At 41.8% G+C, this 20,264-nt stretch overlaps 2 protein-coding genes across 6 annotated transcripts in view; both read right to left on the bottom strand.

Moving 5' to 3' along the window:
- Positions 1 to 20,264, bottom strand: part of LOC121921898 (zinc finger protein 397-like) — a 942,727-nt gene that overhangs the window by 76,764 nt on the left and 845,699 nt on the right. The gene's annotated exons all lie outside the window — the stretch shown is intronic.
- Positions 7,220 to 18,222, bottom strand: LOC121921923 (zinc finger protein 397-like). 4 transcript variants are annotated; one of them, XM_042450663.1, is made up of 5 exons: positions 18,085 to 18,222; positions 13,869 to 14,069; positions 13,249 to 13,673; positions 11,861 to 11,987; positions 7,220 to 9,710 (listed from the first exon to the last, which is right to left on the bottom strand). In XM_042450663.1, the coding sequence occupies exons 2-5, from the start codon at positions 14,038 to 14,040 to the stop codon at positions 8,872 to 8,874; spliced, it is 1,563 nt and encodes a 520-aa protein (XP_042306597.1). In that variant the 5' UTR covers positions 14,041 to 14,069; positions 18,085 to 18,222; the 3' UTR covers positions 7,220 to 8,871. The 4 variants fall into 4 exon arrangements, with proteins under 4 accessions (XP_042306597.1, XP_042306596.1, XP_042306594.1 ...); XM_042450662.1 differs by having other exon boundaries at positions 13,249 to 14,052; positions 18,024 to 18,222; XM_042450660.1 differs by having other exon boundaries at positions 13,249 to 14,069.

Below are 20,264 nucleotides of genomic sequence, written 5' to 3'. Positions count from 1 at the left end.
AGGTCGCCATAAGTCTGAAATTACTTGAAGGCACACAACAGTATTCTATGAAATCCTGTCACTTCTGTCTTTTTTCCCCAGATCTGTCCTCATGAAGCTTGGTTTCTGGCCCTTTTATTATCTTCTGGGCATGTTCCAGCTTGTCAATTTCCTCCTTTAACTGGTCAAAGGACTAGTTCTGATTTTAAATATATATATATATATATATATATATATATATATATATATGATATTTTTGATGTTAGTGCAAGGGAAGGGGATTACAACTTGTTTAAATGGTGGTCACTCCTGTGGACTTTTTAGGAGAGGCAAATCACCTTTTCTTCCAGAAAAAGTATGGTCTAGGAAGCATGAGAGCCAGTATGGCATAGTGGTTTGAGTGCTGGATGATGACCCTGGAGACCAGGGTTCAATTCCCTGCTTACTTATGGCAACTCCAAGGCAAAGCTATCATGAGGTTTTCTTGGCAAGATTTGCTCAGAGAAGGTTTGCCATTCTCTCTCCCTGAGGCTGAGAGAGTGTGACTTGCTCAAGATCACCCCGTGGGTTTCATGGCTGAGCTGGGAATCAAACTCTGGCCTCCAGAGTCATTGTTTACCACTCAAACAACTGCACCATGCTGGCCTTTAAAATTCAGGGACAGGGGACTATGAGCTTCTAGCTGTCTAAGACTCAAATACGCATCAGCCCCAGGCAGCATGGCCAGTTGTGAAGGATAATGGGATGTGGTGTAGTGGCTTGAGCATTGGACTATGGCTCTGGAGACCAGGGTTTGAACTCAGCCATGGAAGCCCATGAGCCTGGGCAGAGTTATACACTCTCAACCCTAGAAGACCTGGCAATTGATTCGCTTTAGGGTCACTATGTCAGAAACAACTTGAAGGCACACAGCAACAACAAATCCAATTATACTGGAAGGACTACATCGGTTCCTCACTCTGCTAACAACTTTTATTCCTCACCAGGGATTTATGGGCATCACTGATTTATTGTCTCAAAAGGAATCCTTCTTTGGTCTTTTAAGATAGGATGGGACTCAGAGGCACAGGTCTGCCCAGCTGTTTTCATTCAGCCAGGTGTTCAAATGTTTTTCTAAAAAGATCTGTTTCTGTCAAATACATTTCAGGACTGGGGGAATTATGCCACATTTTAGGGACCTCCTTGGGCCATTTGAAGACCAAAAGATTTTATACACACACACACACACACAAATAATAATAATAATAATAATAATAATAATTTATTTATATCACACACACACAGTGGACCCTCGGTATCTGCTGGGTTTGGTTCCAGGCCCCCCTGTGGATATAATGGCATACAAATGGTGCCCCTGACATAAAATGACAAAATCAAGCTTTGCTTTTTGGAATTTATATACAGTCAGCCATCTGTATTGACAATTTATTTAATCCATGGATTCTGCTATCAATGGCTTGAAAATATTTAAAAATATGCACATTCCAAAAAGCAAACCTTGATACTGCAGTTTTATATAAGGGATACCATTTTACTATACCATTGCATTTAATGGGACTTGAGCATCCACAGATTTTGTTATTCAAATGGGGTCCTGGAACCAAACCCACACCCACACCCACACACACATCATGCTTAATTGAATCCATGGATGAATCCACCAGATATGGAGGACTGACTTTTAGAGGATGAACTTGTCGGTTTCTTTGAGTCTCTGAATACCCAGCTCAGATTTCTAATATAGTTTACGCATCTAATTTAGTCATTCTCTCCCCCGCAATAACTTGACATGATGTCCCTTACTTGAGTGCTTTGGGTTTTGGTGATATGGTTGTGCTGATGCTGAATCAAAACCAAATTGTGATTTTTAAAATAGTGTTAATTCACAAGCAATACTTAACCAATTCTTCAGTTTAAACTTCAGGGCAAATGTGTCCCATCTGTTGGGCAGCAATAAAGATACAGAACGAGTAAAAATGTAGTCTCTGGATTTGGGAAGAGAGACCAACCAAGCGCCTTAAATATTATTAGTTTCTCCCTGTGCCTACAACATCATTCAGCTTGCTCCATACAGTTCACAAAATTCATTGGATTCCTATGCAGAATCATGATTTGTGTGTTGGATTATTGAGCTCAGGGTTGGAGTCCCCATTTTAAAAAAACATTTTGACATTTTAGAAGATGAAGGTGGGGACATAGAAGAACTGCTCAGAAACTACCCAACAATAGTATTGTACAGTAAAGAAGATCCAGTAGTGGTTTCAGCATTGGGCTACATCTCTAGAGACCAGGGGTTGAATCCTTGCTCAGCCAGAGGATGGCCATGGTAAGCCTCCTCTGAAGAAATGTGCCAAGAAAAACCTGTGACAGAATCACCGTAAGCCAGAAACAATTTGAATGCACACATTCACCTTGCATCTCTTCCATACCCCTCTAGAAAATTTCAAAATGGCTAGAAAAACCATGGTTGGGCTTTTCCCTGTCTCTTGAGGAGGATACCAAAACATAAGCACTAGGGGAAGTTTTATAGTTTTGTACCTCTCCTTCTCCCTTTCCACCTCAGCCAAAAGAAGATGAGCTTGAACAAGTTCCACTTTTTTGGATATCATAACTAGAGCACTTCAGTCCAAAAAATGAACTTTTCCAAGCTCTGGAGGTATCATAGTGGGAAAAGCTGTAGTGGAGCCAGGATTTAAAGTGTCAAACTCCAGCTTTATTTTATTTTATTTTTATTAGCAGGGTTCAGGATTTCATCTGCCCCCTCACCTTGGCTCCTTTTTCTTCTTCTTCTGAGTTTAGTTGCAATACTAACAGTCCCATGGGTGGGAAGGGAGAAGAAGTGAATTTTCCAAACAAAAATGTCTTGTTCCAAGCTTTCTCTGTTGCCCTCCGAAAGATGTTGAGCTACTTTGGACACGAATGGGGCACTGGAGACCTGTTACCCCTACAAAAGACCCGACCTTGGAGAAAGAGATCCCTGCTAGACTCTGGTTTGTTGATATGGATCTATAGAGCTCCCTGCAATTTTGGATTCTTCATGAGGGACTGGGCCAAAAATATACATTCTGTTGGCAGAAATCAATGCAGTTCTGGTGAGCCACCCTTTCCATCCTACATGAGGTGTCATCTCAGAACTGGAGCATACCCCCAAATCCATTTTACAGCATGTGGGAAGGAGAACCCAGGCAGCATTGGGATGAAAGTCAAAGCTGGGAAAACAGACATTGGTGTATATATACTGTTGGTTGAGGGGAAGTGGTTTGCATGTTAATCTATAATAATAATAATAAAAGCTTTATTTATATACCGCCCTTCGAAACATCAGGGCGGTTTACAGCAATACAAATACATATACATAAAATAACATGGCAGGAAAACAACAAGAACAATACAATAACTTAAAACTCATGCCAGGTCATCAGTGCAACTGGCAAAAAAAGGGGGGAGGCATTCAGGGGGAGGAGTCAGGGGTAGGCCTGCTCAAAGAAAAGTGTTTTCAACCCCTTCTTAAATTGGGCCAAGGAGGTAGCTGAGCGGAGTTCAGTGGGCAGCGAGTTCCAGAGGGTGGGGGCCGAGATGGAAAAGGCCCTTCTAGAGGTGTTAACTAATCTGGCCTCTGGAACTCTTAATAAATGCTGCCCTGTTGATCTGAGTGTGCGGGGCGGATTGTATGGAGAGAGGCGGTCCTCTAAGTACCCTGGGCCCAAGCCATTTAGGGCTTTATAGGTTATAACCAACACCTTGTATTGCGCCCGGAAGCAAATAGGCAGCCAATGTAGGTCTTTTAAGACCGGTGTAATATGGCTGGTCCTAGATGTATCAGTGACCAGTCTTGCTGCCATGTTCTGCACCAATTGCAGCTTCCGGGTATGGTACAAGGGTTGCCCCATGTAGAGCGCATTGCAGAAATCCAAGCGAGAGGTTACCAGAGCATGTACTACTGTTTCAAGGTCCCTCCGGCCCAGGTAGGGACGCAGCTGAGGTATCAGCCAAAGCTGATAACAGGTGCTTCTGACTGTCGCATCCACCTTGAGATGTAAGGTGGAGCAACGAGTCAAGAAGCACCCCCCAGTATGTCATGCTATGTATTGTTCTGTTCTGAGGCCTTACCATTCAACAACAGAACAATACACAGATTAACATGTAAATCGCTGTCTCTCAACCAACAGTATATATACCCCACTCTCTTCCATGCCAGTATTCTCTGAAGATGTCAGCCACAGCTGCTGGCAAAACGTCAGGAAGAAACTCTTCTAGAACACAGTCTCACAGCCCGAAAAACCCACAAAAAACTATAGTTACATAGCCGATCATAGGTAGTTTACTAGTTACTTAGTTGCCCATAGCTAATTATAAACATACATAGAACGTTTACAGATGGCAAAAGTTGTTAATGAGGAAGAGCGGACAAGCTAGGAGAGGCTGCAGCTGTTTTTGCCTGAGCCAACTAGGAAGAGTACGATTCTGCCCCGTCCTCTCCTCCTTGGTGGGTTCATGGAATGCAAACTATTTTTGCACTCAAACTCAGTGTGCACAACAGAAGTAAGCTGAGGACAAAAGAAGGCAACTTTTAAAAAGCAGCTGAGAAAGTGGTATGGTAGAGGGTTCATCGGGACTATCACTAACATCCAAACAATAATACCTTTATTGGGCCAACCACAATGCACCATTACATGTTGCAAGCTTTTGAAGTCACACTGGCATCTTCTTCCTGGACTTGGAGAATCGCCCAGTGACCACATGGCCAAAGGAGATGCCAGCCTGCAAATAGCCCTCCTTACCATCTGATCTAAGACCAGAAACAGCAAAATGCAGGCCCGTGATTAACATCTTCATTTTTTTCCTCCTGTTTGTTTCAATGCCTTGCCTGATTAAGTAGCCAGTGTGATTCTGAAAGCTTGCAACGTGTAATTGTGCATGTAATTCTTATTGGATTTATGGCTACCCCTGGATTTTTTAAGGACTATCATTGGGTAGCGGGATGGCCCCAAAAAACAAAAAACAATGCCTCCTCCCCCTCAAAAAAGACAAAACATTCAATAGCACCTGCAAAGTTTGGGACAGTGTAATTTCTTATTTGGGGCCAAAAAATACACCAGCTTTTGAAATGGGGTGCAGAGCGGACAATGGGGGTGTTTCCACACGTTGCCCAACAATATCTCACCGCCATGTTTAGAACTGGAGAACTTTAGTTGGTAGGAACCATGGAGCTCATCTGATTAAGATTTTTGACTTTGTATTGCAAGAGGGAAAACTAGAGACAGGCCCCCTAACTTTAATGGTTGCATGTGTGCATACATGTTGTGCGCCTTCAAATCATTTCTGACTTATGGTGACCTTAAAGTGAACCTTTCATGGAGTTTTCTTGGCAAGATTTGTTCAGAGGAGGTTTGCCATTGCCTTCCCCTGAGGTTGAGAGAGCGTGACTCGCCGAAGCCCACCCAGTGGGTTTCATGTCTGAGCGGGGATTCAAACCCTAGTCTCTAGAGTCGTAGTCTAACACTTAAATCACTATGCCATGCTGGTTGCTTAAAAGAGGGGATTTCAGCAGGTGGTGCTTCTTATCTGGTTGCATGACAAGCAGAACCTACTGAGGTTCCCCTTTCTTCAAGGTACAGGACCAATCTCCCGTTTTCAGTCTGGCAACCCCATTTGAACTACAAGTCCCGCAGCCCCTTAGGCTTGGTAAATATTAGGCAGGGCCTTCAGGAGTTGTAGTCAAAACAAGGCAGATAGATTCAGTCAGGGCAGCCAAGGCCCTGAGTTTGAAAGATCTGAGCAGGGCTGTTGGTAGCAGTGACATAGATAGGTCTCTCATTTATAGGGTTGCCAGAAGTCAAAGATGACTTGGTACAACAACAAGGCCAAAACAATGAAGAATCAAGTAACCTCCATCCCTACTCTACCACATCCTTGATAGATGGTCAGTTCTACTAAAGCTGCCTTTTAATTTGGAGAAATAAAACTAGCACCTAATGAAACACATCAGTTCCACCTTCACAACAGCTCTTATCATTAGTTGAAATCTGTTTCCTTGCAATTTCTCCTAGTTGATTGTATTCTTGACCTCCAGAGCTACAGAAGAGATTTTCCTGCATCTTCTATGCAGTAACTCTTCAGATCAGGAGTGTAGCCCAGATGCCGCCCCCAGTATTAATAAACACACACACATATATATACAACACACATACACACACTGGTGGTCCTATCATCTATCCATCTAATCTGAGAGAGAGCCAGCATGGTGTCATGATTTGAGCATTGGACTCTGGAGACCAGGGTTAAATTCCCAGCTTGGCCATGAAACCCACTGTGGTGACCTTGAACAAGTCACACTTTCTCAGCTTCAGACGCTGGCAATGGCAACCTCCTGTGAACAAACTTACCAAGAAAACCCAATGATAGGTTTGCCTCAGGGTCACCACAAGTCGGAAACATCTTAAAGCACACAACATATACATGTGTGTCTGTATGTATGTGTGTGTGTTACATTGTTTTGTCCCAGTATGTCCCCCAGTGCTCTTTAGATTGCTTTTGTCATGTTTTTTGGGGCTCACGGTCTGTTTTTACTAACAGGACATGACCTGGATGTTGACTCCATATCACACCCTCAAACTTTTCACAGGTGAGCTCTGGGACATAAGTGGCCAAGTATCATCAGAGTGTGGTCAAGATTTTTTAAAATTTGATTTTATTAAGACTAGAGTGTGCTCAAGATGGCCAAAGTTAATAGCGATGGAGAAGACGCAAGCAAGAAGAAGTTTCAGCAGTTTGTTTTTGCCTGAGTCTATTTGGGAAGGGCAAGAACCCCCCTCCTCTTGGCTCAGGTAACTGAGTGCAAATTACGTTTGCACTTTGAACTCAGTTTACAGCAATAGATGTATGCTGAGGAGAAAAGGAGAAAGTGGGAGGAATAGAGAGATTGTGACACTTTATAAAAAGTGTAAAAAAAGTGGGAAGATAGAGAATTGTGTCACATTAATGGTATTTTTTGTTCACTCCATTTTGAAAATCTAATCTAAAACTTGCTTTTCATTTCCACTATTATACAAATATTTAATTAAATAAACCAGATTCAAAAAGCATTTTTCTGTGCTCAGTGACAGCTTCCAAGGAACTCTCTTTCAAGGAAGACTGTGTTGGGTCCCTCTTCATTGTCGTTCTTCAACCAGGCAAAGACCTTTCAACTCAGGTAGGATTTTGGCAAGTAACTGGCTGCAGAGAAAGTAGTTTTATTGGATGCCTTTTATTCATGTGCTTTTACAATGCTTTTAATTCAGCTTTAATTTTAAAATCATAATTGGTTTGACTGTGTTCACATTGTGCTTTTATTTGAACCTGCTTTGCAATCTCGTTAGTTGCTGGGAATCCCAATTTTGATTATGAAACAAAGCAAGGTATAAATCATACTCAAATAAAATTAATGCTAATTTAAAAATTTAAAAAACACCACAGAATAGAAAGAAAAAAAATCATGAGCAAAAGTCAGGAGCATGATGATCTGAAGACGTCAAAGAAATGTCCCAGAAAATGCAAGTCCACAAAAAAAAAAAAAAAAGGCAGGAATGATGACAGTGTTCCTAATTCACGATAATGTTCTCTTCAAATATTTTAGTCACAAGAAGAATCCTGCTGGAATAAACCAGAGGCCTACCAATTCCAGAACAATGGCCAACAAATAACTCACAGAAAGGCTGAAAAGCAGGACATTGGGTACACAACACACACATCATCCAACAAGTGATATGCAGAGGCCATTGATACTGGAGGCGATGTACAGCCATCATGACTAGTAGCCACTGATGGTCCTAATCTCCACAAATCTATCCAATTCCCTTTTAAAGCCATCCATGTTGGCAGCCATCCCTGAATCCTGTGGTGGGGAATTCCACATTTTAACTATGCACAGTGTGAAGATGTACTTTCTTTTCCCTGCCCTCAGTCTCCCATGATTCAGCTTCAGTGGATAACCTCAGGATCTATTTTAATCAAAGGAAACAAATTTATCCTTATCCACTCCCTCTACACCATGCATAACTTTATACAACTCTATCATGCTTTCCCTTTTTACTATCCTTTTTTCTATACTAATCCTAAACATCAGAGCCTTTTCTCACAGGCAGTTTGCTATGGCCTCCTAATCACTGGGCCGAATGTAGGAAAGATTTGGGGGGTTTTTTGGACTACAAGTTCCAGACTCTCCTAGGCAACAGGGCCACTCTTCCAAGCTGAGTGACTGACCTGGCACTTTTCTGCAGCTTTCTCCAGCTTTACAATGTCCTTTCTGATTGGTGAAACATATATGTTGACTCGTACATATGTTGAATGGTCTCTCTTTCAAATGTAATTATCTTCTAATAAAGAGGAGCTGTTGAGAACTAACACTTTCCCCGCAGCTGGAGGATTCATATTGTTTTTCTCCCGTTTGGGTTCTCTGATGGGTAATAAGGAGCAAACACCCATATTTCTCTCCTGTATAGATTGTCTGGTGTGTAATAAGGAGAAAGCATCCATGCTTCACTCCAAATGGATTCTCTTATGTGTAATAGGGGCAAGCATCTGTACTTCTCTCCTGTACTAATTCTTTTATGTGTAATAAGGTGCAAACACCCGTACTTCTCTTTTGTACAGATTCTTGTATGTGTAATAAGGAGCAAGCATCCATATTTCTCTCCTGTATAGATTCTCTGATGTGTAATAAGGAGAAAACATCTGCACTTCTCTTCTGTATAAATTCTTGTATGTGTAATAAGGAGCAAGCATCCGTATTTCTCTCCTGTATGGATTCTCTTATGTGTAGTAAGGAGCAAGCATCTGTATTTCTCTCCTGTATGGATCCTCTTATGTGTAGTAAGGAGCAAGCATCCGTATTTCTCTCCTGTATGGATTCTCTTATGTGTAGTAAGGAGCAAGCTGCGAACAAAGTCTCTCCCCAACATGGATTCTCTCATGAGCCACAAGAACGGACCTCTCGCTAAAGCTCTCCCCACAATCTGAGCAGTGGTATGGCTTTTCTTCCTTGTGGGTCCTCTCGTGGACAATGAGGGCTGACCTCTTGCTGAAAGTTTTCCCACACTGGGAACACTTGTGTGGCTTCTCCTCTCGGTGGGTCCTCTTGTGGTCTGTGAGCGCCGAGCGTTGATTAAAGCTCTTCCCACAGTCCGAGCATTCATGGGGTTTCTCCTCCAGGTGGACCGGCTTGTGCGCGTTGAGGTGGGAGAGGTGCTCAAAGCGTTCCCCACACTCCACACACTGGTACATAGCCCCTGCCGCGTGGACCGTTTCGTGTGCAATCAGGTTGGAGCGGTGGCAGAAGCTTTTCCCACAGTCCAGGCACTTGTAGGGCTTCTCTCCCGTGTGGGTTCTCTCATGGACAATAAGGTTGGACCGATGCATGAAGCTTTTCTCACAGTGTGAGCAGGTATATGGCCTCTCTCCCGTATGGGTGCGCTGATGGACTGTCAGTGTGGATCTGTGTTTAAAGCTTTTCTCACAGAAGGAGCACTGATACCGTCTTTCCGCTGAACGGGTATTTTTATTTTCAGGAAGACCACTCTTGTCTAATCTGTCCCATTTCTTCCCTGAGCTATTTCCTTTTCTGTTATCAGAGGCTGCTTCGCTTTGGTCAGCAGGGCCAGATACAGCCTCTGCAGGCAAAATTCCATAGGTTTTCCTTTCCCCAGGATTTTCTGGTTGGCTTGCCTTTGTCCTGCGGAGCCTCTTGTCACCTCCTGTAATAGGAAAAGAACCTTTGTGTGACTTTTCCATAAAAGTTAAAAGCTGATTTTACCAAGAATTCCATTCCCAACACTCCTTAAAAGAAACATTGCATTGCCATTTCTTAGTACTTTCCTGTTCCTTTTAAAAACAAACACCATTATCATTATATTTATTCGTACACCACTTTCCCCCCCAAAATTGGAACTCAAAGCGGTTTACAGCCTTAAAACACAATGCTAAGAGGAACAATAAAGCTTGAACAATTCCAGTCAGAATGTCTTGAACTTACACTTAAAAGTAAGAGGAAAACATAGCATCAATAGAGCACTGGTTAATTAAACTATACGATATGATAGAAATGGACAAACTTTTGTGACTTTACAAAACCAGCATTCAAAAAATATCTAAAGGTTTGGGACAAAGTGTTAATTTTTTGTTGTTGTTCTGAAATGGGGAGCAATAGCAGGGATGGGATTAAAAACAGAATAAAATCGGAAATTAGAAAACTTTTGAATAAAATGACAATGTAGAAATGAAGGAAACAGGGAAATTGTAGTAAAAATATTTTATACTTCAAATGCATAGGTAAAAAATTAGAAACTCTGACTCACTGAAGGGCAGTCCAAAAGGAAGCAACAAATGGTGTATGTTTGATAGTAACTGCTTTAAATTGTTGTGTTATACTGTGTTTAGGCTCTGCTGTGTTTATGCATGTAAATATTTTAAAACAATTTTCATTTTTCTTTGGAATAATATCAATAAAAATATTTTTGAAAAGAAGTAACAGGAAAATACTACTCATGACACCAATAAAGTGGTTTCATTGCCACTTGTGTTATTTGTGAAATGTCAATCAGAAGTACATTTACTTTGATTTCTCTCTGCCCTTAGTATTTTGTTTCAAATAACTTCGTTGCCTGTAATTTCCTACTTCCACACTTTGCAAAGAAGAACCACATACACACACACAAAAATAGAGCCCTATAGACCAGAAGAAACATTTGGTAGCATTGGTTGTTACACCTCAGATGCGTTCCTGGGCATTAATTTTTTAACTTTTTTAAAAAGCTTTGGTACCAAAGGTAAAATAATGGAAAGAATAAATACAGGTTTCTTAAACATGTAAAAAAAGAATAGTTCAGTATGTTTCAGCACACCTTTTATTCAAAACTAATAATAAATATAAGTAAATGAAAACATGTTGAACCTTCTAGAGAGCACCTGAAAGATTCTTCAAAAGGGCATCCACGGATGGTATTTTCTTTCTTTCATGAACCTCCGCTTTCCTTATGATTTTCATTTTAGTGGCCAGATTTATAGACATTTTTAACGTGCTTGGAGGGAGGGCTGTGAGGCAGGCTCATCTGCTCTCCTCTTTTCTCTCTTTTTTGCTATTTACGCATGTTCTGTAAGGGATTTCGAAGTCAGTTGCTATTTACCTGGTGACCTGGTGGCACAGTGGTTAAATGGCTGTACTGCAGCAACTCACTCACAAACCACAAGGTTGTGAGTTCAATCCCAGCCAGGGGCTCAGGGCCAACTCAGCCTGGCATCCTTCTGAAATCACTAAAATGAGTACCCAGCTTGGTGGGGGCAATTAGCTTACACATTGTGAACCATTTAAGGAGTACCTAAATGCACTGATAAGCAATACAGAAATGTACTTGCTATTGCTATTACCTTGCCTGTTGTAGGCAGATACACATAGATAGCTACAGTAGGATCAGCTAAAGCAGAATCCCACTCTTTCCCTATTGAAACTTTATTGCATTGTTTACTGCAGCAACACTGCTGCAAAACAACACTGAAAGTCTTGTGTTTCTCCAGCTGTCCTTCATATCCTCTCAATGCTAAAAACCTTCCAGCTGGACAAAGGACAAGGAGGAAAAGGGCAGGCTTGGTAGCCATAAAAAGATTTGTAAAAAGGAGCTTCTTGTTAGAGGCTTTGTTAACTGAAGTATTCCTGTACTCATTACACATTACTGTGTTCTGGTCTGGATGCAACAAGGATAGAATAACAAAGCCATAGAAGAACTTAACTGAGATATGCCTATACTCATTACACAGTATTCACAAGTAACATTAGTTCCAAGCTCTGCAAGAAACATTCTCATAAAATTACACTCTCTAAATAAATAGGCAAGCAGATCCCAAATATTACCGAAAGAAGTGGCATCTCCCTCATTTTCTTGTTTGATTGAACTCGCAGAGGTCCTCTTGAAAGCATCAGGTGAACCCATCTCCGCATTGAGGAAATTGTTGCCCTCCTCTCTGAATGGCTCTGGCGTCTGAAAAAGAAATGAGGATGAATAGAGAGGAGTCAGTGCTTGGTGCTAGTATATTTGATTTAAACACAGGGGACAGGACTCCCTTATCTGGAATGCTTAAGACCAGAAGTGTTTTGGGTTTCGGATGTCTTTAGATTTTGGAATACCTGTATTTTCACATACGTATGTATAGGAAATTCTGAAATCCAAAACATTCCTAAAACCAAAACTTTTTTCATGGATGATGGTGACATCTTTGCTTTCTGATGGTTCAACGCAACGCAACGCAACGCAAACAAGCATTGCACAATATTATTAAAATATTGCACAATATTATTAAAATATTAAAACATGCACAATATTATTAAAATATTATATAAAATTAACTTCAAGCTAGGTGTATAAGCTGTATATGAAACATGCATTAATTATGGTTTGAATTTGTGTTCCATCTCCAAGATATCTCACTATATATGTATATGCTGTAAAGCTGGCTTTGACCTATGGCTACCCTATACATTAGAAACTTCCAAGAGACCCTTTATTAACAGTTTCACATTAAAAATGGATTCACCCAACAAGGAGGCCCCAGCCCTGAATTTTTAAGGCCCAAGCAGTGCTGTTAATAAGGGATCTCTCATTCATAAGGTCAACTTGGTGATACATAATAACAATAATAAAATAGCAGCAATAATAAATCATCCTCATTGCTTTTTATCATCTTCCACCTATCAACTGACTTCCCTTTGTTCTTCCATGTTCTCTTCAACCCTCACTCTCAGCAGCCTTCTCAAAATGTGAATTACTGTATGCCAGCATGATGTAATGGTTTGAGCACTGGACTAGTACACTGGGAGCCATGGAAATCACTGGGTGACCTTGGGCAAGTCACACTCTCAGTCTCAAAGGATGGTAATGGCAAATCTCTCTGAAGAAACTGGCTAAGAAAATCCTATGACAGGGTCACCTTAGGGTCATCATAAGTCGGAAACAACTTGAAGGCACACAACAACAACGTTTAACTATGCTGTACTAACAGTAGACTTCATACTGATAACAGACAACAGAAAACTCAAATATAGTTCATGCCAGTCCCAGCCCCAGCACATGCCTCCTCATCCCAATGACTCCATCCCATCCACTCCAAAAAATAAATTTAAAAAAATGAAATATTTCAGTGACCTAATAATTTGCTTTCGTCACTGAGTGGGGCAGAAATAAGATACTATATGATGATCCATCTTCACTGCCCTATGATGCCAGCCATCTCCAGCTCTCTCACCTGCTCTTCCGGTAGCCCCAGTAGGAAACTCTCTGCTAGGGCTACAGCCTGGGAACAGGTCTCCGGCCCACCTTCTTGAACCCGGTGCCGGATCCTGTGGGGCAGGATGGCCAGGAACTGCTCCAGGATCACCAGTTCCAGTATCTGCTCCTTTGTGTGCTTCTCGGGCACCAGCCACTGATGGCAAAGTTCCCAGAGCTGATGGCAAGTTCTCCGGGGCCCCTCAGCCTCTTGGTAGCGGAATTGCCTGAAGCGCTGGCGCTGCACTTCTGGGATCTCAGCCTCTGGAATCTCTTCCTCTACATCACCGCAGCTTTCCTTGTCCTCAGCTGTTTGGGCGTTGTCGCAGTTGGTCTTCTGTGCCTCTTCCCTCAAACTGGGCAGAAAGTGGGCCAATGTCTTTCCTCCATGCTGGCTGCTGTGGCCTAAGTGAGACAGAAAAGCTTTGGCGTGACCCAGGGAGGCCAGTACCTGGGAGCCGTCCCCTTTTGACTCGGTGGCCACCACGTCCTTCAAGAAATGCTGCCATTGGGCTTCCCAGCACTGTTGGAGCTTTTCCTCTGGCTCTGGTTTCATGTCTCCCAATTCATTCGAACCCTCCCTCTCCATGGTGCCCTCACCCAAGATGGCAGACGAGGAGCTCTGTCCAAGCTCTGAGCCAGAAGGATCCATCTGTTCCGTCTTCATTGCCTTTTCAAGCCCAGCTTGGATCTGGAGTCCTTGGGCTGACTCCCTTCCATCCTCCATGGCAGCCATTTTTTTGGCCAGGGAACGTGGCGATCGGTTGGTCATTGGGGGACTACACTGCAAGAGAGATTTGACTGATAAGGAAAAAAAAACAGTTTAAGTTCAAACAAAAGCAAGGTTGCACCACAGTATAGTCTACTTAAAAAAAACCTCATGGCCCAGAGGACTATTTGTTTAAAATCGACAAATGCTGCTTAAGGAGGGAATACACATTAGCCAGATTTTAACTGATGCCTTCAGCAGTAGTAGAGGCCAAATTTGCCAAAATATCATACCAATTGTGTTTCTGTCACTGTGATCAAAATGAAATTGGAGATCTTGCTCATTATCTATTTAGCTGTCCTGTCATCTGAAATTAGGAATAAATTCCTCTCATGTCCCCTACAAGTTAAAGGCTTCTGGACAGCAAGTCAAAAAACAATCACATTTTTACTTTACAATAATGAACCCACTATATTTAGAAGAGCCACATCTTTCCTATTAGCATTAGCCAAGGCCTGGGCCAACCATGAAGGTGCCATAAATGATACAGAATGAACTATGCACTCCTATAATGTTTGACCCATTTTTGTCATTTAAATTTAAGAAGATTCTGGAACTTAATCTGGTTTTAAAGCTACGTCTATTATGATGTTAATATTTTATTCACTTCCCATTTTCTCCATGCCTGTTTTGTTTGTTTTGTTTTGTTTTTTGTGATGACCTATGTTTTTCATTTGAAAAACCAAGTCAGCTGTATTAAAGATCTAAGATGACATCAGTTATCTGTCTTGGTCACTTGGGTTGCACTGCACAGCACTGGACGACTTGGAGATGAACTCATAATCATAGAGTTGGAAGAGATGGCATGGGCCATCCAGGCTGCATCCGCACTGTAGAAATAGTCCAGGTTGACCCTGCTATAATTGCCAGGCCTCAGCAGAAAACAAGCTTGCTCCATCCTCAACATGACATCCCTTCAAATATTTAAACAGGGCTATCATGTCCCCTCTTAACCTTCTCTTCCCCAGGCTAAATATACCCAGGTCCCTAAGGCACACTCATAGGGCATGGCTTCCAGACTCAATCCAGCTTTTGCCAACCTAATGTTCTTTGTATGTGCTTTATAACAATGGCCATCATCCCCATTTACCAGGGCAGAGGATGATGGACATTTTAACCTAATAGATCTGAGAGAGCATCAGGTTTGGAAAACTTGAATTATGTCAATGCATTTGGACCCTATTCTTCCACCAAATGGCACTCAAAAAAAAACAAATACAGAATAAAATAAAAGTGCTATAAACTATATTGACGCGCAATGGCCTCATTATTCCTAGACCCATTGAATCAATGAGATTTACTACTTACCTGTTGACTCACAATTGATTCAGTGGGTCTACTCTAATTGGGAGCAACCATTAGGACTCTGGGCAATGTTTCTCAAAAAAGCGTTTATGGCTTTCATTTCTAGGAGAGGCAGAATGGCGCAGTAGATTGAGCATTGGGCTATGACTCTGGAGACCAGGGTTTGAATCCTTGCTCAGCCATGAAATCCCACTGGGTGACCTTGGACAAATCACACACTCTCAGCCTCAGAGAAAGACATGGGTAAGCCCCCCCCCCTTTGAACAAATCTTGTCAAGAAAACCCTGTGATCGTTTCATCTTAGGGCCGCCATACGTCAGAAGCGACTTGAAGGCACACAGCAGCAAAAACAATTTCATTTCTAAGTTCTATACCAAAGTTCTCAAGGTGACATGCCTAACAAAAACACGCACAGCAAATCCAAAAATAAGGCAATCACTTAATAAGAATAAGAAAACAAAAAGCCAGGAACAGCATTTTAGAAGTGGAAGTTACATTAAAAAAACCTTCCCATCCTGAAGTCAAAGGCTTTTATGGCAGGCATCCATAGTTTTTTATGGGTTTTTTCGGGTTATGTGGCCATGTTTTAGAAGAGTTTATTCCTGACGTTTCACCAGCATCTGTGGCTGGCATCTTATATACCAGTAAGGAAGCCTTTCAGCTCCCTGATCATATTGCTTAAAACATTCCTTAGTTTATGAAATTTTTTCCCTCCCTGGATGGATCAGTTAGTAGGACAGCGATGCTTGTGTTTGTAGAAATAATGCCGTTTGACATCACTTTAAGGGCTGTAGCTCCATCCTATGGAACCCTGGGATTTTTTCGTTTTGCAAAGTCTTTAACCTTCTCTGCCAAAGAGTGCTAGTGCCTCTCCCAGGATTCTGTAGAATGGAACCATGGTAGTTAAAGTGGTATCAAACAACATTCTTTGAAACAGTGTACATGCGACCTACAGAGAGTATCAGATTTATGCTCAAAACAAAATGAACTACAGTTTAGGGCCTCTAATTATGAGCTGCCTCTGACTTAAAGAAAACAAATAAATGAATTTCAAGTTTTGTACAATATATATTTGAGCAGAGCAGAGGAAAATGGGAAGTTATGGGAGTGCTTAAGATTGACACAGCTTCTAAGACGGAAACTTTTGGGCCTCAGAGCATCTTAGCGGCATCTACAGTGTACAGTCTACACAGAGTATACTATATGAGAGCCAGCATAGATTAGTGATTTGAGTGTTGGATTATGACTGGAGATCTGAGTTCAAATTTCGAATTTGCCATGAAATCCACTGGGTGACCCTGGGCAAGTCACACTCTCTCAGCCTCAGGGGAAGGCAATGCCAAACCTCCTCTGAACAAAAATTGCCAAGAAAACCCCAGGATAGATCCACTTTAGGGTTGCCAGAAGTCAAACATGACTTGAAGGCAACTTGATGCCCCCTCTTCCTTGAATCTCCTCCCTGTAAACTTGTAAACTGCTACTTCTCTCATTGTTTTTAAATCCAAATGGAAAGGTTTTTGTTAAATAGAATTGATTATCTGTCTTGACTACATTATTTTCTGCATTGTGTGTTTGTGACTTTTTTTTTTTGCATTGCATTTTAGTATTTTATATTATTGAAATAGTTATAAATGTTTTATTCTATTTGTAAAGCGCCACACAAATGGATGGCGCTATATAAATATACGACGACAACAACAACCACTGTACAAATCGCAAAGGACTCTCCAGATTCACAGGCAGTGGAGCTGTGAATATCAGTTGCTGGAGGGCAAAATGCAAAGAAATTTTTATTATTATTATTATTATTATTATTATTAATCTCCCACCCTGGGACTCAGGGTGGCTTACAGTATTAACAAAACAGCATGTAGAGAGACCTTGGAGCATCTTTGCGGCTAACTAAAGAAAGTACAAGCATGAGCTTTCGTAGACCTAAGTTTACTTCCTCAGATGCATTCGGATAGTACTATGAAAAACAGTACAGTTAAACGCATACACAAAAATAGGTACATTAAAACAGAATTAAATGATTACAATAGCAAAACAAATTACAAATTACTGAAAGCTCTTTCCCTTTCTTTCTTTTTTCTTTCTTTCTTTTTGGACTTTCAGACTAGTTGCTGAGAAACAGGATTTAAAGGACCCTTTGGGGGTCTCATTCAACAGGGCTGCTCTGAGGTTGCATCTACACTGCAGAAATAATAATAATAATAATAATAATAATAATAATAATAATAATAATAATTTTATAGCCCACCTTTTCTTTGGGGAATCAAGGCAGGTTACAGAATAACAATAAAATACAAAATACAATACAATATACAATAAAATTCTCATTCTACATTCTAATACATTTGGGCCCCACTTTCACTGTCAGGGCTCCATCCTGCAGAACCCAGGGATGTGTAGTTTGGTGAGGGATCAGCTGTGCCCTTTGGCAGAGAAGGCTCAAGACCTTGCCAAATGTCAAATCCCATAGGATGAAGGCACAGCCCTGAAAGGGGTATCAATCTGCATTAGTTCTGTAGTGTAGATGCAACGTAAGAGTAGCCTTGCTGGATGAGGCCCCTGAATCCAACCCTAAACAGTCCTGAGCTATAAGGATCAAAGACCTGATTGAGTGTAACCCAGTTGCAACATGGATCATGGAGAGCCTTCTTTGATCTCTCAAGCCCTACCTTTGCCTTGATGTGTTTCCTTCCTTCCTTCCTCCCTTGCACTCTCTTTCTTGTAACTCACCTGATCCTGTTCTCTGTTGCAGCAATGATCTGCTCAGCCTGCAAAACCTGCTTTTCTTCCAGTGTCTAGGGCATAAAAGACTACATAGGAAGCAAGAGTTTCAAGTCAGCCTCTCCTTCCCTTCCATAAAGGAAACACTCTGGCCCTTCTAGGAAGAGTCTCTTCCCTCTCTTTAACTCTTAAAGGGAAAGGGAGAGAGAGCCACGCCTCCCCTGTGGGCTTCTGGGAGCTGTAGTCCAAACAAAGGAACATTTCCAGGGTCTGGGGGAAAGAGGGGAAGAAGGAGAGAGATCCTTGCTTCTAACCTTGTGATTCTATGATTTCTGGGTCTTGCTGGAAGATTGGCACCAGAGCTGCAAAACAAGCATCTACTGTATCTTGTCTGGATTGGGTCACAGATTATAATCCTGTCCCTCCAATGCAAACACTTTACAGAATACTAGAGTTTGCCCCCAAGGTCATCCAATCCAACCCCACAATAATAATAATAATAATAATAATTTTTATTTTTATCCCCCCTCTCCCATAGGATCGAGGCTGGTTAGACAAAAATACACAAAAATACATAATTAGATACAAAATAAAATTACATAAACCCTTAACCCTTTCCTTAAAACTAAATTAAATCGTTATGTCAACAACATTATAAAATACAGTTAAAAGCATTTAAAATAGTGATCATTGGGGTGAGACATCTTGGGGCAGTCCTGGGCAATTCATATGGGTGGAGCTGGGATCAGGGACGTAGCCGGGGGGGGGGATCTTGGGGTCCGGACCCCCCCCTTCAAAAAAAAAAAAAAATGGTGTGTGCTGCTGCGCCGCTGCACCCAAGCCCCATTATAATGGTGACACTTAGTCTGGATCCCCCCCTTCCTAAAATCCTGGCTACGTCCCTGCTGGGATGATCAATCGGGGAAGGCCCTCCGCCCTTCTGCCATGCAGGATCTCCCAAAAAATGGCCATCCAGCCTCTGTTTAAAAAAGGAGGCTCCATACTTCATCACATTCCTCTTTTAAATAGCTCTTACAATAAATTAGTCCTTCATCATGTTAAGGTGGAATCTCTTTTCCTGTATCTTGCATCCATTGTTCCATGTCTTACTGGAGCAGCAGGAAAAAAGCTTGCTGCATCCTCAATGTGAAACCTCTTGAAATACTTAAACAGGGGTATCATGTCAACTCTTAACCGTCTTTTCTCCAGGATAAACATATCCACTTCCCTAAGTCTCCCCTCATACTATAAGACATGGTTTCCAGACCCTTTGCCATTTTGGTAGCCCTCCTTTGGACATGCTCCAATTTCTCAACATCCTTTTTGAATTGTGGTGCCCAGAATGGGACATGGTACTCCAGATGAGGCCTGGCCAAAGCAGAATAGAGTGGCACTCTTGATTCACTTGATCTAGACACTATGCTCCTATTTGATGCAGCCTAGAATCGCATTCGCTTTTTTAGCTGCTGCGTCACACTGCTATGTTATTTGTCCTCAGTAAGGTAGTAAACCAAAGCCTGGGCCATACCGCTTCAGTCTTTCTGTAGGGCAGGGGTGGGAATCACATGGCCCTCTAGATAGTGTTGGACTCCAACTCTAGCCGGCATAACCAAGGGTGAGGAGTGTTGGGAGTTGCAGTCAAACAACAGCTAAGGTACACACAATTTATGTCATTCCAAGACTCTTGATTTAAATGTCTATTTTACCTTTTCCTCCAAGGTGCTCAGGGGCTGCATCTGCACTGCAGGAATAATGCAATTTGACACCGCTTTGACTGTCATGGCTCAATGCTATGGAACCCTGGGATTTGTTATTAGTGGCAACGGATTTCTGTAACAAGGAAGGCTAAATCTCTCACAAAACTATACAGAATCCCATAGTATTGAGCCATGGCAGTTAAAGCGGAGTCAGGCTGCATTATTTCTGTAGCATAGATGCAGCCAGATACTTAATTCTCCCCTTCTGCCTATGTCACACTTGACCAACATTAACACCCCTTTAAAGCAGGATAAGCTGAGAGAGTGTGACTGGCCCATGACTACCTCTTCAGTGGCACTCCACCATTTGTGTGGTACATCAGTCTCTTCATGTAGAAAAGTAGCTTCTCAGGGACCAGTTCGCCTCACTTAGATTGTTTGCCTTTCCTGTGCAGAGACTTTTAAAAGCTTTGTTGTTGTTGGAGGGGTATT

The sequence above is a fragment of the Sceloporus undulatus genome, chromosome 2, assembly GCF_019175285.1.
Source record: "Sceloporus undulatus isolate JIND9_A2432 ecotype Alabama chromosome 2, SceUnd_v1.1, whole genome shotgun sequence".
Taxonomy (NCBI): domain Eukaryota; kingdom Metazoa; phylum Chordata; class Lepidosauria; order Squamata; family Phrynosomatidae; genus Sceloporus; species Sceloporus undulatus.
This window is presented reverse-complemented; position numbering and strand designations above follow the sequence as displayed.

Excerpts from the sequence above, each read along its gene's own strand:
- LOC121921923 (XM_042450662.1), bottom strand. The coding sequence starts at position 14,040 with ATGACCAACCGATCGCCACGTTCCCTGGCCAAAAAAATGGCTGCCATG. Across the intron at positions 11,988-13,248 it reads TGGGGCTACCGGAAGAGCAG|ACGCCAGAGCCATTCAGAGA; the intron begins GTGAGAGAGCTG and ends TTTCTTTTTCAG. Across the intron at positions 9,711-11,860 it reads GGGAGATGCCACTTCTTTCG|GAGGTGACAAGAGGCTCCGC; the intron begins GTAATATTTGGG and ends TTCCTATTACAG.